Raw genomic sequence first — 19,249 nt, forward strand, 5'->3', positions numbered from 1 at the left:
CCGAGCCTCGGTCTCCGGATCAGTAAAATCAGTAAAATACCTACCTCATAGTGTTGCTGTGAGAATCGGCAAGATTGCAGTTTCTTTTTGAGCTGACAAGGCTAACGTCCCCAGGGGAATCCTGGAGACAGGTTACACCTTTCTCTGCAATCCCCCGAACAACACGTCTGCCCTCCAAACCCCATCTCGCACGGGTAGGTCCTTATGCAACCTGTTCCTCCCAGAAGGAGGGAGAAGGTTCCTCTCCCCATCCCGGAGACCTGGCCTTTGTGCTCCACACCTCAGGGCCTTCTCTCTCTCACGCCTGTACCAGGGGCTATAAAGGGAAGATGACGCAATCCTTTCAAGACAAAGTTCGCCTCAAGGCCAGTGCCCCTTCCCTGCTCACAGATCTAGTGGGCACTAAGCAAGTGTCACAAGGTATCACTTGGTGAAGGCTTTCCACCGTATCAGTGTTTTAAGAGGAATCTCACCCAGGGCAAAAAGCCCCTAAGACCCCAGAAGAATGCAGTCCGGTGGTAGATTTCCAGATGTGGTGACTGGACACCGGAGAAAATAGTGCGGGGTAGGAAAGCGGTCCCCTGCCCTCGATATGAAAGGAGGCAGGATGCCTGGGTCTAGTTCTGCCATTGACTAGCCGTGGACTCTCTGGAGCCAGTGACTTCATTCTTCGCGCCTTGTTCTCCTCGTGCGCAGAACGACAAGCCGACCCCGGAGACCGGCCCTGCTTCCGAATTCTAGGGTTTCCCATCTGTTGGAGACGGCGTGAGGTGGCATAGACATCAGCGACCCCTCTTGTCCAAGAGCTGCTGACCGCCGGCTCCTCTCTGCTTCCTCCACAGATGAGTACCTCAGGGTCCTCAATGTAGGTGTGGCCGAGGTGAAGAAATCCTTCCTGGGACCCTTGTCCCCATCTTGCAAGATGGTGCAGATGATGAGGCAGTTTCTGTACAAGGTCCTGCCTGAGGACTCCTACAAGGCCGCCACGGGGAAGCTCCACGTGTCCCTCACTCGGTTCACAGATGGAGAGAGTGTCGTGGTTTCAGAGTACACATCCAAGGAAGAGCTCATCGAGGCAAGGGGCGGGGCCCAGGGTGTGGGGGCGGGGCCCAGGGAGTGGGGCCCAGTTTGTGGAGACGGTCCCCCATTCTGTCGCCTGTCTTCCAACGGCCCTTGATAAAAAGGTTGAATTATCACCCAGTGGGGCATCACTTCGGAAAGGGCACTCTGTCCACTGTCTGATGCTCATTAATACAAATTTCAGTCATGAATGATTACTGTTGGACAGCGCTGTGGGTCTGCCCAATTTTCAGGACAAAAGGGTTAAGGGGCCCCTTCTCCGGGCCCCTCCCTCTGTCCCATATCTCCACCCCCTTCTCCTCTCCTGAATACAAGGCCCTGCCACCCATCCTCACAGCCCCACACTGGCACGGCCATGATCGTGGCCGTGGGGGAATGAATTGGCAGTGGCTGTGGACACCTCCTCCACCTACTTCGTGTCCCCCTGGGTTTATTAGCACTCAGCTCTTCAAGACTTTTCTCTCCAAGCCCTCTTCTATCAGCTCCACTCTTACTCACGCCAACCAGAGCAAACCACAGAAAGCAGGCCTCTGTGCCTTTGCACCTGAGGTGCTCGGCCTGGGATGCCCTTCCCTCCTTCCCAGCTCACCTCACCCGCTTGACAAGACTCTAGCTGCTCTTTCTGGGTACGTTCCATCATCACCAGCCTGCCGCACCCTCCCCTGGGTTGGATACTCCTCTTTTGGGGCCACAGTGCCCTGGCTCTTCTCCATCGCGTTGGGATGGGCATTCGTTGGGCATTCGTAAGGGTGGGCGTCTCACCCTCCTTTGATTCCAGAGCCTGGACCTGGCCACACATACATGAATGGTTGTTGGGTTCCACTGGATTCGTGGAGACATGGTGCTAGAAGGGACCCTGGAGGTCACTGAGGCGGCTCCCTCTCTTTAAAGCTGGGATATCGGGCCCTGACTACCTAGTAGGGTAACGAGGGCCCAGGTAGTTAGGGCCAGGCCAGGAACTGAACTCGAGGCTCTGCTCCCCAGCGCAGTGCGTCTGCCTTGGATTTAAGAAGGGCCAGGATGGTGGTGACCCAGAAGCCTGCTGGTGAGCCCTCCCTACCCAGCTGCCTGCGTGTCTCAGCCCCTTCTCTCCCCACAGGCACTCTACTGCAGCTGCTTTGTCCCGTGTACTGTGGCCTCATTCCTCCAACTTACCGAGGCGTGGTGAGTGCTTCGGTGCGGGAGGGGGTGAGCCAGGACCCAGGGGTGCCTCGGGTCCCTATGGCCCTCATCTGGGAGGGCCCCTGGGTTGGGGGTGGTTTCAGGATTCAGTGGAAAGACCAAGAGTTGGAAAGATTCTTGTGTTTTTCTACTTAGAATTCCCAGTGTAGACGGATTTCTGGGGCTTTGAGATGAACTTCCCCTCCATATATCGGGCTTCACTCTGGACCCACCAACCCATTATTGAGCCTGGCTAGTCAAAACTCCATAGGCTTGCTGGATTTTCTCATACTTGACAGAGAATGTAGGATACAGACCCTGTGACGTTGGTACCTGGAACAATGGGGACCTTTAACGTCATCTAGGCTAGTGCATATGAATCACCCAGGGAGGTCTTGTAAAATAATGCAAAATCTGATCCGCTAGGCCTGGGGCCAGAGACTCTGCACCTCTAACCGGCTTTGGCTGATGCCAGTGCTGCGGGTCCAGGCCCCACACTCTGAGGAGGAGGGTCTAACTCATGCCCCCTTCTCATTTTATATAGAAAGAAAATAAGACCCAGGATTCAGCTAGTAGATGGAGCACATATTACATGTCAGCTGGGTACTTCCCAGGCACCCCAGAGAGTTAGAGCCTCAGGATCTGTGGTCCTGTGTTCATAGCTGAGGAAACAGAAGCCCCAGGAGGGAAGGGAAGTGTGGTGGCTGGTGGCTAGGCCATGATCAGGGGTGCCCTGGAGAGTGCTGAGGATGCCTGACCTAAAAAAGGGAGGCAGTGTGGACCCACGGCGGTCTGGAGAGACCTGCACGGACCCACCTCGTGTTCACCTTCTCAAAAGGCCACGGGAACAGGCTCCATTCCCAGGCCCCCCTTCAACAGTTGAGTGGTTCAGGTGGGGTAGCCTGGGAGGGGAGGTGTATGGAGGAGCATTTGCTCCTGCTCTATCCAGAGTATGGAAGGCCTTCTCCCCACAGAGGCCTGGGAGCCCCCCCTCAGCACCACTGAGATGGCTGTGGGGACACAGTGTAGGGACAGAGCACTGGGCTGGGAGTTTGGGGGCCACCATGGACACACCACGCACCCACCTGGACCTGGGTCTCAAGGTTTGTCCCAAGGGACCCATTTCCTGGGTGTACTCCCTGGGTGGGGAAGAGGACCTCTGACCCCAGATGAGCATTTATCACTCTTCCTGCCCCCCATAGCGCTACATCGATGGGGGCTTCACGGGCATGCAGCCCTGCTCCTTCTGGACCGACTCTATCACCATCTCTACCTTCAGCGGGCAGCAGGACATCTGCCCCCGGGACTGCCCCGCCATCTTCCACGACTTCCGCATGTTCAACTGCTCCTTCCAGTTCTCCCTGGAGAACATCGCCAGGATGACCCATGCCTTGTTCCCGCCAGACCTGCTGGTGAGAGGACAGACGTGGAAGGGAGGAGGACTGGGAGAGGGGGGCAGGGACTGGTGGTGAGGCCTGGGAGCCAATGGGGCCCACACAGCTCCATCTACGTCTCCTTAAACTTCCTTCTAAACCTGATTCCTGGCCTTGCCACGAACCAGCTATGTGAATGAGACCCCCTAAGTGCTCCCAGTCTCAATTTTTTCCCCCCTGTAAAATGAGATATGTCAGAACTGCTGAGAGAAATGTCACCTGAGCATTTCCCCTCTGACATGTAATGTAGGCATCGGCCATGATGGCCCATGGGCCAAATCCAGCCAGTGTCTTGGTTTTTGTTTTTATTTTTAAATTTCCAAAACTGCTCTAAAAAAATAAAGTCTATTTTTTTTTACTGTTTATTTATTTTTGAGAGAGAGAAAGAGAGCACGAGTGGAGTAGGGGTAGAGAGAGAGGGGGACAGAGGATCCAAAGTGGGCTCTATGCTGACAGCAGAGAACCTGATACGGGGCTCAAACTCATGAACCGTGAGATCATGACCTGAGCCAAGCTGGATGCTTAACCAACTGAACCACCAGGTGCCCCAAAAATAAAGTTTGTTTTAAAAAATTGTTTTTTTATCACTTACAAAATACATGTCTTTCTTCAGCACAGAAGTGTGATCCTAGAAGCAGGCATCAAGCTTTACTCATTTCTTTGACTATACTCACCGTGTCTACAAAGGGCATTGCTGATAGAAGGTTCTCAGTAATTGTTGTTTGAATGATAACTCCTCTAAGCCAGTTTTGTGACTTACAGTCTAATTATTATTTACAAAACTCACACTCAAAACACTATTATGCTTAGCCAGGCTATGGATACACAAGATATTTTATTAATCCGATTGATTCTTTGTCCTCCAACTGTTGCATTAGGAATTCTAGCATCTGCCTTATACTAGTTTATCCGTAAAGATTATGTCTACTTAGTTTCATAAAAGCAATCCACACATAGGCAGTTCAAGAAAGATGGAACAAATGCATTGTATTCATCAGAGCCTCTGGAACTCATGTTTCTGCTTACAATCAGAACTTCCATTCTCAAGGTGGCGTGGGTTTTATTCTGGCCTGTGAGCTCAGAATAGGCTTTCCATTTTTAGAGCGTTGTAAAGGAGAAGAGAAGGAAAAGAATAAGAGGAAGGAGAAAGAGGAGAAGAAGAGGAAGAAGAGGAAGAAGAAGAGCAGGATGGAACACAAGAAGAGGAGAAGGAGAGGAGGAGAAGGAGGAAGAAACAGAAGAAGCAGAAAAAGGAGGAGGGGGAGAGGGGGAAGAAGAAGAAGAAGAAGAAGAAGAAGAAGAAGAAGAAGAAGAAGAAGAAAGAAGAAGAGGAAGAAGAAGAAGAAGAAGAAGAAGAAGAAGAAAGAAGAGGAAGAAGAAGAAGAAGAAGAAGAAGAAGAAGAAGAAGAAGAAGAAGAAAGAAGAAGAGGAAGAAGAAGAAGAAGAAGAAGAAGAAGAAGAAGAAGAAGAAGAAGAAAGAAAGAAGAAGAAGAAGAAGAAGAAGAAGAAGAAGAAGAAGAAAGAAGAAGAAGAAGAAGAAGAAGAAGAAGAAGAAGAAGAAGAAAAAGAAGAAGAAGAAGAAGAAGAAGAAGAAGAAGAAGAAGAAGAAGAAAGAAGAAGAAGAAGAGGAAGAAGAAGAAGAAGAAGAAGAAGAAGAAGAAGAAAAGAAAAAGAAGGAGGAGGAGGAGGAGGGGAAGGAGGAAGAGGAGGGAGAGGGGGAAGCAGAAGAGGAGGAGGGAGGAGAAGGAGAAGAACAAGAAGAACGAGAACTAGAACATAAAGAACAACAAGAAGAGACAGAGACTATCTGTGGTTTCCAAGCCCAAAATATTTACTATCCGGCTCTTTATGAAAAGGCTTAGTGAACAATGTCATGTAATCCTCCAGCATCTTTTGCAGTAGATACTATTATTATTATTATTATTATTCCCATTTTAAAGGTAAAGAAACTGAGGCTGTGAGAGGTTGTATCTACACAGCCAAGAAGTGGCAGCACTGGAATGTGAACCCAGTCTCCAAACTCTGTTCTTCATATGGCCCAAATGCACCTTCTCTGGTTCTATTAGAAACATCTCACCCTCCCCTGCCCAGGGGAAGTTGATGATCAGCTGTAAATGGTTTCACAAACTAACGCACCGTCACTATGGACACATGATCAGGAACTGCTCCCCACTTCTTAGCAGATAGTGAGGGATGGGATGCTGGATGGGTACATTTTGAAAAGCTCATCAAAGAAAGCTCAAGGGCAATGAAAGTAGCTTCTTTGGGTGAAGGGACGTCGTCTGTCTCCATTGCTGCAGCCTTAGTTTTTTCTCCCGCTTTCCCTCCTTGCAGATCCTGCACAACTACTACTACCGAGGGTACGAAGATGCCGTGTCCTACTTGAGGAGGTTGAGTAAGTACCAAATGGGGCCCCAAGGAAGGGGTGGGTTGGGGGTGGGGCAAAGACAGGAAGGGCGGGGCAAAGACAGGAAGTAGAAGGCCTCAGTCGAGGAGGCTTCCCTTCCACCTTGTGAACTAGAGATGCCCTTGCCCAGGAGTTCCCGAAATGGGTACGGGGATCCGGTAGCTTGCATTGTCCGGGCCAGAAATTGGGATCTTCGTGGAAAAGTGCTTTTTAGGGTAACTGCGGGGTCAGTGGATAGGCTTTTGTACAGGCATGTTTCTGGATTTAAGAACCATGTTTAGGAAAACACATAGCTCGCATCTTCCTGGAGGGATTCCATTTTCGTGTCGTTTCATTTGATTCTCTTTCCAAGACAATCATATTGTTAATGTAGAACTAGAAATGACTAGTTTATATTTGTGTAAGACTCCAAGTGACTTATTGATCAACAAATGAGAGGGAAGAGCCTGTGCCCTGTGTTGGTTTAGCAAGTGTGGTTCCTACACTTGCGCCTCCTCCGTGCATTCTTGTGTGGAAGATTCCAATGGCGTGTATTACACACGCTAACTCCATGAAGACCATGGCAAACATCTTTGATAAAAAGAAAGAAACAAGGCTTTTTTCATACTTAGAATTGTGCCCATAGGACATATTTCCAGAAAAAAGGATTCCTGGATCAAAGGAAGTGTTTTTCCCCCCGCGTTGTCATATGGTCTTTGCAATTGTCTTTTTTGGCAATTGTGTGATATTTCATCGCAGTTGTGCAGCAAATTTTGATCATTCCTTTGAGTTTCCAAATGTTCACTATTATAGGGAATGCTGCGGTGAGCGTCTTGTGTACATACTTAAAAATATATATATTTTAGGAGCGAGATTAAGGGATCGAACGTGGGTTTTTTTTTTTTTCCGTAGGATGTGTTGACTTTTTTTCCTTCAGAGTTGCTTCCTGCTTGCCCAAGTTGCCCTTCTCCTGGCTTTTTCCTTTCTCCTGGGTCCATTCTTCCCACAAGGGGTAGGAGAAGCAAGAGAGAAGGATGGAGGTAACATGGGTTCTGGAGGCAAGGCCTGGGCCAGGATTCTCACTCCCCCCCTCCCCACCAGCTGTGTGAACCCAGAGAAATCACTTGCCTTCTCTGTCCTGATTCCTAATCTGTAAAGAGGGTTAAATCCTGATTCCTGACCCGTACTAACTGTGTGACCTTGAGCAGGTAATTCATCTCCCAGCACCTCAGCTTCCTCATCTGTAGAAGGAGGCTGATCGGAATTTCATTCCTAGACACAGTCAATCCAGCCCACTGACCCTCTGACCTTGGAGACACCTCTTCTCAGCTCTCTGCAGGACAGGCTCCCCCTAGCCCTGACTCTTCTCTGACAGCTTCCCCGCTCCACATTTACATGGGTGACAGATGTGAGGACTGATTCCCAAGTGTCCAAAAGGAGGACCACCCGAGGGGTGGAGATGGGTCTCACCTACAGAGCCTCAGGAATAGGAGGGGCTGGCGAGGGCCTGGGGTCCTTCCCACCACCAGCTGGGGAGCCCCTTCACTCTTTCCTCTGTGATGGCGTGTACTAGGGGACTTGGGGTTGGGGGATCCCCTGATCTGGGGCCGGGATTTTAGAGCAGATACCAGTCCCCTGCCTCAGGAGACCCGTCTACACCTCAGGTTGCAGCCTGGCTGCCTGTCTCTCCCCTAGAATTTCCTTCTCTTCCTCTCAGGGAAAGCCCTGGGGAGAGTTATGAAGTGCCTTGCTAAGCATCTCTGGTTTCCCCCACTTCTCAGTAGCCCCTCTGCCAGCCTCTGGGAGGAACCCAGAGCCATCGCCCCCTCCCCCGGCCCCATCATTTACATGATGGTGTAAACGGCAGTCTCAAAGCCAAGGACAAGACTCAAATAGTAGCATTTCGGGCATCCGCTAAAGAATTCGGGCTGTGTGTGGAGCATGGCGGGTTTTCCCAGAGGTCCTGGAATCACTCCAAGTGGGAACAGGCACAACTCATAAGGAAGAAAATGCCTCGTGCCGGCTACGATTTCTGATCGCTCTTCCAATTTGCCAGTGTTGGCATGGCTTTGTCCGTGCGGCCTTCAGCTCCACCCCTACATCCTCTTGGGTGTGGTGGGGCTGGATTTTCCTCTCAGCACCAGATGCGAGCAGGAGGTATGACACATCCTGAGAAATCGTGGCTGGTGCCCAGAGCCACACTCTTAATTCCCACCTGCCATCTGGGAACAGAAAAATGGGAGTCCGCTCCAGCCTTCCGCCCTGCTGGTTTCTGGAGAGGGGGTCAGCTCTGGCAGCAAGCCACACCCGCGGTGTCGCCCTCAATGCCTCCACCCGCCTCCTGGCATCCCCCTTTTCCGCCCTCCTAAGGACTCACATCCTCCTAATTATTCCTGCTGCCAGGCGAGCTTCCCTCTCCACCCTTGGCCTCCCCCGGCAGCAGCCTTCTGCCAAAGGGAAGGGCACTGCCTGCTGGTGTGCTTGAAAATCCACATTCCCCACACAGACGTGTGCATGTGGGCGTTGAGTGAGGTTGGAGCTCAGAGGATGCCCTGTCTAAAATATCCATCTGGCATCCGGGCGTGCCTGGCCAGGCTGACCGACTCCCTCCCTCCCTCCTTTCCTTCTTTCCTTCTTCTCTTCTTCCCTTCCTTCCTTCCTTTCTTCCTTCCTTCCTCCCTCCCTCCCTTCCTTCTTGGCCTTCTTGCTTCTTTGGCACCTTCCTCCCTCTCACAATTTAACTTCTCTCTCTCTCTCTCTCTCTCTTTCACACACACACACACACACACACACACACTCGCACACGCACACACTTGTGAAACCAGCACCACAGTCGAGAGAGTGAACCATCATCCATCATGCCCAAAGTTTCCTCCACCTCCTTTGTGACCCCTCCCTCCTCCCCCCACTTCCTGTCATTATACACATTTCCAGTATGGACTTACAGGATGGACTCTTTTTGGTCCGCATTCTTTCACTCAGTATAATTATTCTGGGATTCATCGTGTTATTGCATGTATAAATGGTTCATTCCTTTTTCCATTCCATTCCATTTATGAAGATACCACAATTTATCCATTCCCCCATTCATGGACATTTAGGTCGTATCCAGTTTGGGGCTCTCATGAATAAAGCTGCTGCGAATACTCATGGAGTCTTAGCACAAACGCATGCTTTCATTTCTCTTGGGTTAATACCTAGGAGTGGAATGTCAAGGTGGTATGGTGAATGTACATTTAATTATAGAATTCTATATACGTATAGCCAGGGTAAACACACATAGCATAGAACTTACCGTCTTAACCATTTGTAAGCAGACAGTCGAGTAGTGTTAAGTATATTCGCATTGTACAACCCATCTCCAGAACTTTTTTGTCTTGCAAAACTGAAACTCTATACCATTGATCAACAACTCATTTCTCCTTCTCCAAAGCCCTAGAAGCCACCGTCCTATTTTCTACTTCTAGGAGACTGACTACTTTGGATACCGCATGTCAATGGAGTCATACAGTATTTGTCTTTTTGTGACTGGTGTATTTCACTCTCATAATGTCCTCAAGGTTTATCCATCTTTACCTATCAATGAACAATTTGGATTGCTTCTTTCTCTTGGCTATTGTGAATAATGATGCAATGAACGTGGATGTGCAAATAATCTTCGAGATCCTGTTTTCAATTCTTTGGGACGTATACTGACTAAGGACATATACCCAGAATGTATGTTTAACTTTTTAAGAGACTGCCAAACTATTTTCTGAAGTGGCCGGACCATTTTACAACCCCACAGCAGCGTATGAGAGTTCCAGTGTCTCCAAATTATCACCAACGCTTGAAATGGTCAGTCTTTTTAGTTTGAGCCATTTGATTGGTTGTGTGGTGGTATCTTATTGTGATTTTAATTTGTATTTCCTTAATGACTAATGATGTTCAGCGTCTTTTCATGTGCTTATTTGCCATCTACATATCTTCTTTGTCGAAGTGTTCGATTCTGTTGGTTGTTTCCCACTATTTAAGAATAGTTCTAGATTCACAGAAAAAATATGAAAATGGTATGGACAGCTTCCATATACTCCTCATTCCCTAGTATAATGTCTCCCACCCATGAGATGGTACACGGAAAATTTGGTACATAGTATAGTGTCGTGTTTACAATTATTTCACTAATATTGATGTTATTATTAATTGAAGCCATATATTCAGATTTCCTTCCTTTTTAACCTAATGTCTTTTTTCTGAGCCAGGATCCCCTTCAGGAGACCACATCACATTCTGCCATGGTGTCTCTTTAGGTTCCTTGTATCCATGACACTCTCTCAGACTGTCCTTGTTTTATGTTTGTTTTTCATGTTTATTTTTGAGAGAGCACAAGCGGGGGAGGGGCAGAGAGAAGGACAGAGGATCTGAAGTGGGCTCTGCGCTGACAGCAGCAAGCTCGATGTAGGGCTTGAACACACGACCCGAGCTGTGAGATCATGACCTGAGCCCAAGTCAGACCCTCAACCGACGGAGCCACCCAAGTGCCCGACTCTTCTTGTTTTTAATGACCTTGGAAGATTTGAGTACTGACCAGATATTTTGTGGAATGTTCCTTAGTTGGGGTTTGTCTGATGTCTCATGATTAGACTGGGGTTCTGGGTTCCAGAGAGGAAGACCACAGAGGCAAAGTGCCGTTGTCGCCACATTATGTCGAGGGTACATACATGCTATCCCCATGGCATATCACCCATGATGTTGACCTTGCACTTGTCTGCAGTGGTGTTTATTGGGTTTCTCCACTGTGAAGTTGCTCTTTTCCCCCCTTTCTATACTATGCTCTTTGGAAAGAAGTCACTATGCACAGCCCACACTTAAGGGGTGAGAGTTAGGCTTTACTTCCTTGAGGGCAGGGAATGAGGGCAGGGTATCTACATAAATCTCTCTGCTTGGAAGATTTGTCTCTTCTCCCCCATTTGTGTACTTCTTCAATCGCTTGTTTGTTTCAGTATGGATTCGTGGATACTTATTTTATACTTTGGGTTATTTTTCAATCTTACTTTATTTATTTTGCTACTCACATTGTTCCAGCTTTGGCCATTGGAAACTCTTCCAGTGGGCCCTTTTGTCCATCTAAAAATTGAATTGTTTTATTTATTTATTTTTTTAAATTTTTTTTTCAACGTTTATTTATTTTTGGAACAGAGAGAGACAGAGCATGAACGGGGGAGGGGCAGAGAGAGAGGGAGACAGAATCGGAAACAGGCTCCAGGCTCTGAGACATCAGCCCAGAGCCTGACGCGGGGCTCGAACTCACAGACCACGAGATCGTGACCTGGCTGAAGTCGGATGCTTAACCGACTGCGCCACCCAGGCGCCCCTTGAATTGTTTTATTTAAAAGCTTTTATATATTCTTTTTTTAAAAAAGGAGAATGGATAATGATTTATTTCAATTGATACAAAATACTACAAAAATAATGTATATTTTTATAGTACATAAATTTGGAAAGTACTATACAATTCATAGTACATAAATTTGGAAGTATACAAATTTGTATAGAAATTATAAAACTCAAACTCAGGATAGGGTATGTAGGAAAGATAATGGGAACATAGAAGGCTTCTTCTATACCTGGAATAGTATATAGTTTTGCTTTTTCATTTGGCAATAATTTAATAATTATTTAAATGTTTAAGAAATTAGGAGCACTTGGGTGGCTCAATCGGTTGAGCGTCTGACTCTTGATTTCAGCTCAGGTCATGGTTCCAGGGAAATGCCCTTTATTAGAAATATGACTTTCAAATATTGTCTCTCAGTCTCTGATTTCTCTTTCCAATTCCTTAACAGTATTCTGAAAAGGAGTTTTTCATTTTGATAGGGCCCTTATTATTAATTTGCTTCCTTTATGAATCATGCTTTTGGTGTCTTACCTAAGAAATCTTTGCCTTACTCAAGATCACAAAAACGTTTTCTGTTTCCTTCTAGAAGTTTTATGGTTTTTTTGGCTTTTCATTTGTGTCTATATTCCATCTTGAGTTAATTTTTAGATGTGGTTCAAGGTATAAAACAAAGGGGTTTTTTTGTTTTTTTGTTTTTTTTGCATATGGACATCCAGTTCCTCCAGTATTGTTTACTGAAAAGACTACGCTTTCTCTAATGAAGTGACTTTGCACCTTTGAGTAAAGTCAGTTGTCTATATATGTCATGAGTCTAGTTCTAGACCTTCTGTTTTGTGCCATTGATCAATTTCTCTGTCTTTATGTCAATGTCATACTGTCTTGATCACTGCAGCTTTATAACAAATCTTGGTATCAGGTAGTCTTAGTTCTCCAACTTTGTTTTGTTTGTTTTTTTTTGTTTGTTTTTTCAAAGGTGTTTGGTATATTCCAGGTCCTTTCCAATCCGATATGAATTTTAGAACTAGCTTGTGGATTTCTACACAAAATACAGTCGTGCAGTACTTGTCTTGTCAAGCCATTCTCTCCTCCTCTGTAATCACCACCTCAAGACTACCCCTCTCCCTGATCCCCAGCAGAGGGATTTGTATCCAAACAACTTCACAGAAAAAAACCAAAGCCAACAGAGGGAAGTTCTCTCAACTTTGCACTACCGAATATACAGACTCACCCTTCTCTGTCTCCCTCTTTCCTCGAAAGTTAAAGGAAGCAACCCTCTTCTTGCCTAAAACCCACACCCTGCCTGTGCTCAGACCCCTTCACCATCTCAGGACTCTTGAGTCATCCATTATTCTATCTCTCTTTTATATATCGAACCCCCACCTCTCGACTGGATTCTTACCAGCAACTTTCTTTGGTCTACAGAAAGTCTACATCTTTCTTGCCTATTTTAGAAACTTGGCCTGGGTTCCGCCCTTCCCCCTCTCCTCGCTCAGTCCTGACTCCCTCTTGTTCTCACTGTGCTTTTCCTCCCTGGGCAATCCCTCCACAGCCACCAGCACAGCTGCAGTTACCATCCATAGATGAGGCTCCCAAAGGTACACCCTCACCCTCACCCCTTCTCTGAGATCCAAACCCATGTATCCAACTGCCCATTTGTCATCTCTCCTTGGACATCTTTAAGGCCCCCTAAAATCCACATGTCCCCAAACAACCTCATAACCTGTGCCCTCCTCACTGCTCCCCCAACCCATCCCCTCCATGGTCACCCTCTCAGCAACCAGCGTCCATCTGGCTGTGCAAACCAGCTACCTCCTCTCTTCCCTCAATCAATCCAGTGCCAGTTCTTATTTATTTTACCTCCAAAACAGAATCTTCTATCTCCTTCCAGGTGCAAGCCCTAAACACCTCTCCAGAGCAGCCTTATAGGTTTCCCTGGGTCCCCTAGGCCCTTCTCAGTGAGTCTTCATTCAGCAGCCACAGTGATCTCGCCAAAGCCAGAGGTAGTGCAGCATCGCCCCACCTATAAGTCTTTCATGGTCTCCATGGAAACCAAGGGCCCTCAACGTTGTCTACAAGCATGGTCTGGCCCCTGTGGCCTCCTCAGCCCTATCTCTCCCCACAGTGCCCCCACCCCGGTTCTAACCACACTAACCTTTCAGGCGCTCCTCATGCCCCCTTGAACTTGTGGCATTTGTGTGTGCTGTTCCCCCTGTTGGAAATGCTCTTCCCCATCCATCCTGACCCCCACCTGGACCTTCACTCGCCCTTCAGATCTCAGCTCAAATATCACTTCCTCAGGGAAGTCCTCCTGATTAAGTCCTCCCTGCTTCCCTGTCTGCTAACATCATGTTTCACTCTTACCTAGAACTTGTCTTGGTTACAGCTTGAGATTACTTGGGGGGTCAATGCCTGCCCCATGCTAGACTGCACACTCTAAGAAGTCGGGAACCGTCACACTGTTTTTGTCCCCTTCATTCCTCAATGCCTGATATAATGCCTGGCACATATATAGATGCTCAATAAATACCCATTGAATAAGTGAATCAATCCACAACCAAATAATATAAATTTGAGTAAGTAAAGAAAAGCCATTGAAAAGCACTACTCCTGCTTATGAAAATAATTTGGGAAATCCCTTTTTGCAAACACCATGCTGATGCCAGGGGTTAGAAATGCCACCTGTGACCCCATGCTGTTGTTTTCCTAGATGATGCTTATCTCAATTCTCCCTCCAAGAGAGTGATGTTCCCCCGCGTAGAAGTGTACTGCAATATAGAACTTGCCCTTGGCAATGAGTGCCCTGAAGGCAGCCAGTCAAGCCTCCAGACAGAGGAGGAATCCATACAACTTCACGCACAGTGGGCTCCCAAAGAGGAGGGAAAGGATGGCCATGGTCCACTTGTGTTCTCGCCTGTGGAGAGACCTGAATCCACACATGAGCGTCCTGTAGAATCACCTGTTTCACCAGCTGGCTCTTCATTTGAGCAGTCACCTGCCACTGCGCTGGCCTCATCACCATCACATTCTCCAGATGACCTGATGCCTGCATCACTCCCAGCTGTGCACTTAACACTCAGCTCAACACCTGTCCAATCACAGCAGCAGGTACAAGGGACTGGATCACCACCAAGATCCCCACCCTCCCAGTCATCTGGGTCACCCAGGCCACCGGCTGTAGTGACATCTCAAACACTGCCCCAATGTTCTCCTTCAGCGTCACCTACACAGCTACGCGTGGAAGACCTGGGCCCAGAACAGCCCCAAGGTATGGACCCTTCTGCCTTCTCACAGAAGAAGCCAGAAGTATTTCTTATGTCTGGGGCCCCTTGGCAAATGTGCAACAACACGGTAGCTGATAACCATTGCTTTAGAGGGGTGCAGTGGTGACGTGAGCAGTTAGCTTTAGAGGCTTTACCTGTTTTGAGGATAGGCCACCACAAGGGGACAGTGTTCTTGACATTTGTTCAGGTTTTTAGTCCAGTGATTTTCAAAGGTTGGTCAGAGGCCGTGACAGCAAACTCATCACCTGGGAACTCGTTAGCAATGCAAGTTCTCAGGCCCCACCACAGACCTACTGATTCAGGGAGTGGGACCCAGGTATCTATATGTTTTACAAGTCCTCCAGGGGGTTCTTTTGAGAACCATGTTTGAGAAGCACTGTACCAGAAGGTTTTTATTGTGATAGCCACTGTGCTGGGGGAGGGCCACTCAAAGAGTGCTTTGTGGACCAACGCTGGTCCCCAAACTATTTGTGACTAATTTACAATGAAATGAGCAGAGGTTGAAAGTAAGCATTTAGGACAATTTTTAGCAATAAATATTGTCAGGACATCCGAGAGCTTGGTCATTTTCCTACTAATTCATTGTATTTCACAAAAGTACTAGTTCCATTATGGATTGCAAAAAAAAAAAAAAAAGATTTTTATTTTTTTTAATTTTTTTTCTCTCTTTTTTTTTAATTTTTTTTCAACGTTTTTTTATTTATTTTTGGGACAGAGAGACACAGAGCATGAACGGGGGAGGGGCAGAGAGAGAGGGAGACACAGAATCGGAAACAGGCTCCAGGCTCTGAGCCATCAGCCCAGAGCCCGACGCGGGGCTCGAACTCACGGACCGCGAGATCGTGACCTGGCTGAAGTCGGACGCTTAACCGACTGCGCCACCCAGGCGCCCCCAAAAAAAGATTTTTAAAAACTGGTTCTTCACAACTAATATCTTCTACAGACAGCTTGAAAAGTACCGCTCTTGAGTCTTCAAAGATGAAGAATTTTCAGTTCCTCACTCAAGAGATCTCCCCTCCAGCAGAGGGGATGACAGAGATACCAGCCTCAAAAATACAGAAAAAATTAGTAACTGCTACATCACTAACAAAAATGGAGCGTGGCAGGTAGTCAAGTAGTCGCAGAGATTAAGATCACTTCTGGGGCGCCTGGGTGGCTCAGCAAGTTAAGCATCTGACTTCAGCTCAGGTCATGATCTCGCAGTCAGTGAGTTCCAGCACGGCATCAGGCTCTGTGCTGACAGCTCAGAGCCTGGAGCCTGCTTCAGATTCTGTGTCTCCCTCTCTCTCTGCCCCTCCCAACTCGTGCTCTGTCTCTCTTTCTCTCTTTCAAAAATGAAGAAACATTAAAAAATTTTTTTTTTAAGATCACTTCTGTCTGAGGTAATTGATTAAGGAAATGCCTCTTGGAGGTGACAGGTGAGCTGAAATGAACAAGATTTTGATGATCATGGTTTGTGAGACAGGATGGGGCAGAGTAGAATGAGAAATTCAGATTTTGTTTATTCTAGATGTTCAGTTTCAGAGAAGGAAAGTGCAAGGAACATTCAGGATGAAGAAGATACCTGTTTGGCTACTGTGGATGGTCTGTGTGGGGGCAAAGGGAGAGGTCCCCAAATGATGGACTAAAGCCAGCTCATAGGGTCTCCATGGTCCATCCACCAGACTCCCATAGTTTATTAGGGCAAACATTAGCACAGACTAGCATGACAGTTTCCTTCTTGGCGGATCTGCCCCAAATCAGGGGTACACTTTCTCTGGAATAGTTTGACCCTTTTAATCACAGTAAAATACCAGGACCTTAAAAGTAAGAAAATTGGCCAAAGTGTTTCACATGCTGTCTTACACGCTGTTAAATTAAATGCATTTGTTTTATGTTATTCACACCCGTGTCCAAAGATAGCCATCTTCAGGTAGCCTGGGCAATCCTGGGCCCTGAGCTGGCATTCCTTGCTCATGCTGGGGGTAGACAGAGGGGACAGACAGTCCAGTGCTTCTGAACTATGGGCCATTTTATCCTCAGGAGACATTTGGCAATATCGGGAGACATCTTTGATTTTCAGCTAGTGGGTAACATCTGGTGTGTAGAGACCGAGGACGCTGCTGAACATTCTACAGTGCAGAGCCTCATGATGAAGAAATATCTGGCCCTTACATTCAGTAGTGCTGTATAGTTATGGTCTTCAGCTGGGCCTCAGTAACAACAGCCTAGGCCATCTGTGGGAGATGGGCAGAAGGGAGCCTCTCAGAGGTTAGTGTGATCTGTCATTTAGTGGTGGCCATGTTGCTGTTAGGGGTGAAGGGGGTTGCAAAATGTCCCAGGAAAATCCATAAACACAGGAGCTGCAAATAGATTTGGGAAAGCCAGGGATATCCAATGAGACCCCAAATGGAAGAACTTCAAGTGGAGGAACTTAAATATAGTTTACATTATTTTTATTTATACGTATTACAAAATTACACAGTCATCTTCATATATCATCTATCCCCATACTCACAGAAAATAGGAAAAGAGCTTTCTTAAGAACAATGGTCATGAAACTATTAATATTTTCTTTTCCATTAAAAAAGAAAAAAAGCTTTACACATAGCAGGTGATGGAAGGTTCAGGCCCCTGCGGGGGATTTTCCTGAAAACTTGCCCTAACACAGTTGCTTTTTTGTGGGGGGATTGTTGATAACACTACACCAAAGGTCTGTATCCATCCTGTCACAAGATGCCACTGCCCTGGGTCTCTGTCAACATGAGAATTTGAGATTAAGAGAGATGTTTACTGTTTCTGGATACTCTTGCTTACTTCCTATTGTTATTTCAAAAATGACTAAATACTCCTCCCCGTCCACGCCTTACTCACGTCTGCTCGATTTTTGCTTTTGTAGCTCCCCTTGCCTCTTCAAGTCAGAAAGGTGCCATGCCTGTGGTTAACGTGAAGGAAGCCACCAACAAGCCCTATGCAATGTAAGTTTGCCTTTAACTGGGGACACATTCTTTCCTTTGGCCAAGGAACGGGGGGCCTAGCTAAGTGAATTTTTCCTTCTCTTTAGCTGCCCTAGGAACACTGGGATCCTTTTCCAGTTTGTATGATTACAGTCCACCCCTTTACACTTCTCTCTTCTTCAGTGGGGGCAACGAGTGGGAAATGAGCTATTTGTGCTCAATGTACCTTCTCCAAAAGCAGTAGGAGAATGTGCAGCCCCTCACTTCTTACTCTCTGGAGCCAGCTCAGTTCAAGAGAGCTAGCAGGCATGTTATATCCTACCCTGAGGTAGCCCCTGCACAGTATGAATTGAGGGACTCTATCAAAGGCCTTCCTTAATCCAAATTATTTTCTATCAGCATGGTAAGAGGGCTAATATTCCTATGTTGTAGATTGTCCCCAGAAAATCTTTTTTTACAATGCACATCAGTTGTCTGGGTTGTGTAATGTGTTCTCCATTATTACCTTTGAGGTCATTCTGAGAGGGCCTGAGGATTGTTTTTTTTTTTTTCTTTTTTTTAGGGACCACATTACCCAGTCTCCCTCGTTGGCTGCTTGCCAATTGGGCTGGCCATTGTCAGGCACCAGCAGGAGATCAGAGAGTGGGTCAAAGGGTATCTTTCCTCTCCCCTACCCTAATCCCTCCTGCCCCGGGGCAGCTCTGGCAGAGGCTGGGGTTCTCAGGGCCACAGTTGCAGGTATTGAGAGAGCAGGTCCTTCTGATGTTCCCACTCCATATCATATCAAATATATTAAAATATACCTGCTTCTCACATTAAGTATAATTTTCATTATGAGACTTTTGGGGGGCACCTGGGTGGCTCAGTCAGCTGAGCATTAGACTTCAGCTCAGGTCATGATCTCATGGTTCATGAGTTCAAGGCTTGCATCGGGCTCTCTGCTGTCAGCACAGGGCCTGCTTTGGATCCTCTGTCCCTCTCTCTCTCTCTCTCTCTGCCACTCCTTGATGTCTCTCTCTCTCTCTCAAAAATAAATAAACATTTTTTTAAAAGACTTTTTGAAAGAGTTTGCATAAATTTTAAAAACTTGTGCTTGGGCATAAACTATGCATTTTTGTTCACATGGTTTAAATTTTATTGCATTGACATATAACTGTATAAGAGTTTGAGTTTCCATTGACTAGTTGGCATAATGTTACTTAAATAGTCATTGATTATAAAATAAATGTTTGCCGTGGAACTCTGGTGTTCAGCCAGGGTTAAAAACCATAGCATTTGTGTGTCTGTCTACCTTCTGAGCTGGAGCAGGGCCCTGATGGTGGGGAACCCAGGACAGGTTATTAACAAACCATTTGCTTCATCTCTCACTCAGGGACAACCCTGCCGAAGACTCAAGTTGGATGAGCAAAATATTCAAGAAGAACAAACAAAAAACAAATGGCACCAGAAAAGGCTTCCCAAGACATCCGCGGTCCAAAAAACCAGGCAGCAAAGCGCAGTGAGTGTGGCTAATGTTTCTCAAATGCCCTGGGGAGGAAAAGCTTTGGGAACAGTCTGCAGGAAGATCACAAGGAGTAGGGAGGAGTCAGTAAGAGCGG

At 47.0% G+C, this 19,249-nt stretch overlaps 1 protein-coding gene across 1 annotated transcript in view; it reads left to right on the forward strand.

The window, feature by feature from the left end:
- The window catches only part of PNPLA1 (patatin like phospholipase domain containing 1), a 49,497-nt gene that overhangs the window by 24,964 nt on the left and 5,284 nt on the right, over nt 1–19,249 (forward strand). The window contains 8 exon segments of the mRNA XM_003986105.5: nt 843–1,075; nt 2,180–2,198; nt 2,201–2,244; nt 3,444–3,653; nt 6,009–6,069; nt 14,142–14,699; nt 17,594–17,672; nt 19,024–19,149. Coding sequence (XP_003986154.4) covers nt 843–1,075; nt 2,180–2,198; nt 2,201–2,244; nt 3,444–3,653; nt 6,009–6,069; nt 14,142–14,699; nt 17,594–17,672; nt 19,024–19,149 — 1,330 coding nt within the window.

Source organism: Felis catus, chromosome B2 (genome assembly GCF_018350175.1).
Source record: "Felis catus isolate Fca126 chromosome B2, F.catus_Fca126_mat1.0, whole genome shotgun sequence".
Taxonomy (NCBI): Eukaryota; Metazoa; Chordata; class Mammalia; order Carnivora; family Felidae; genus Felis; species Felis catus.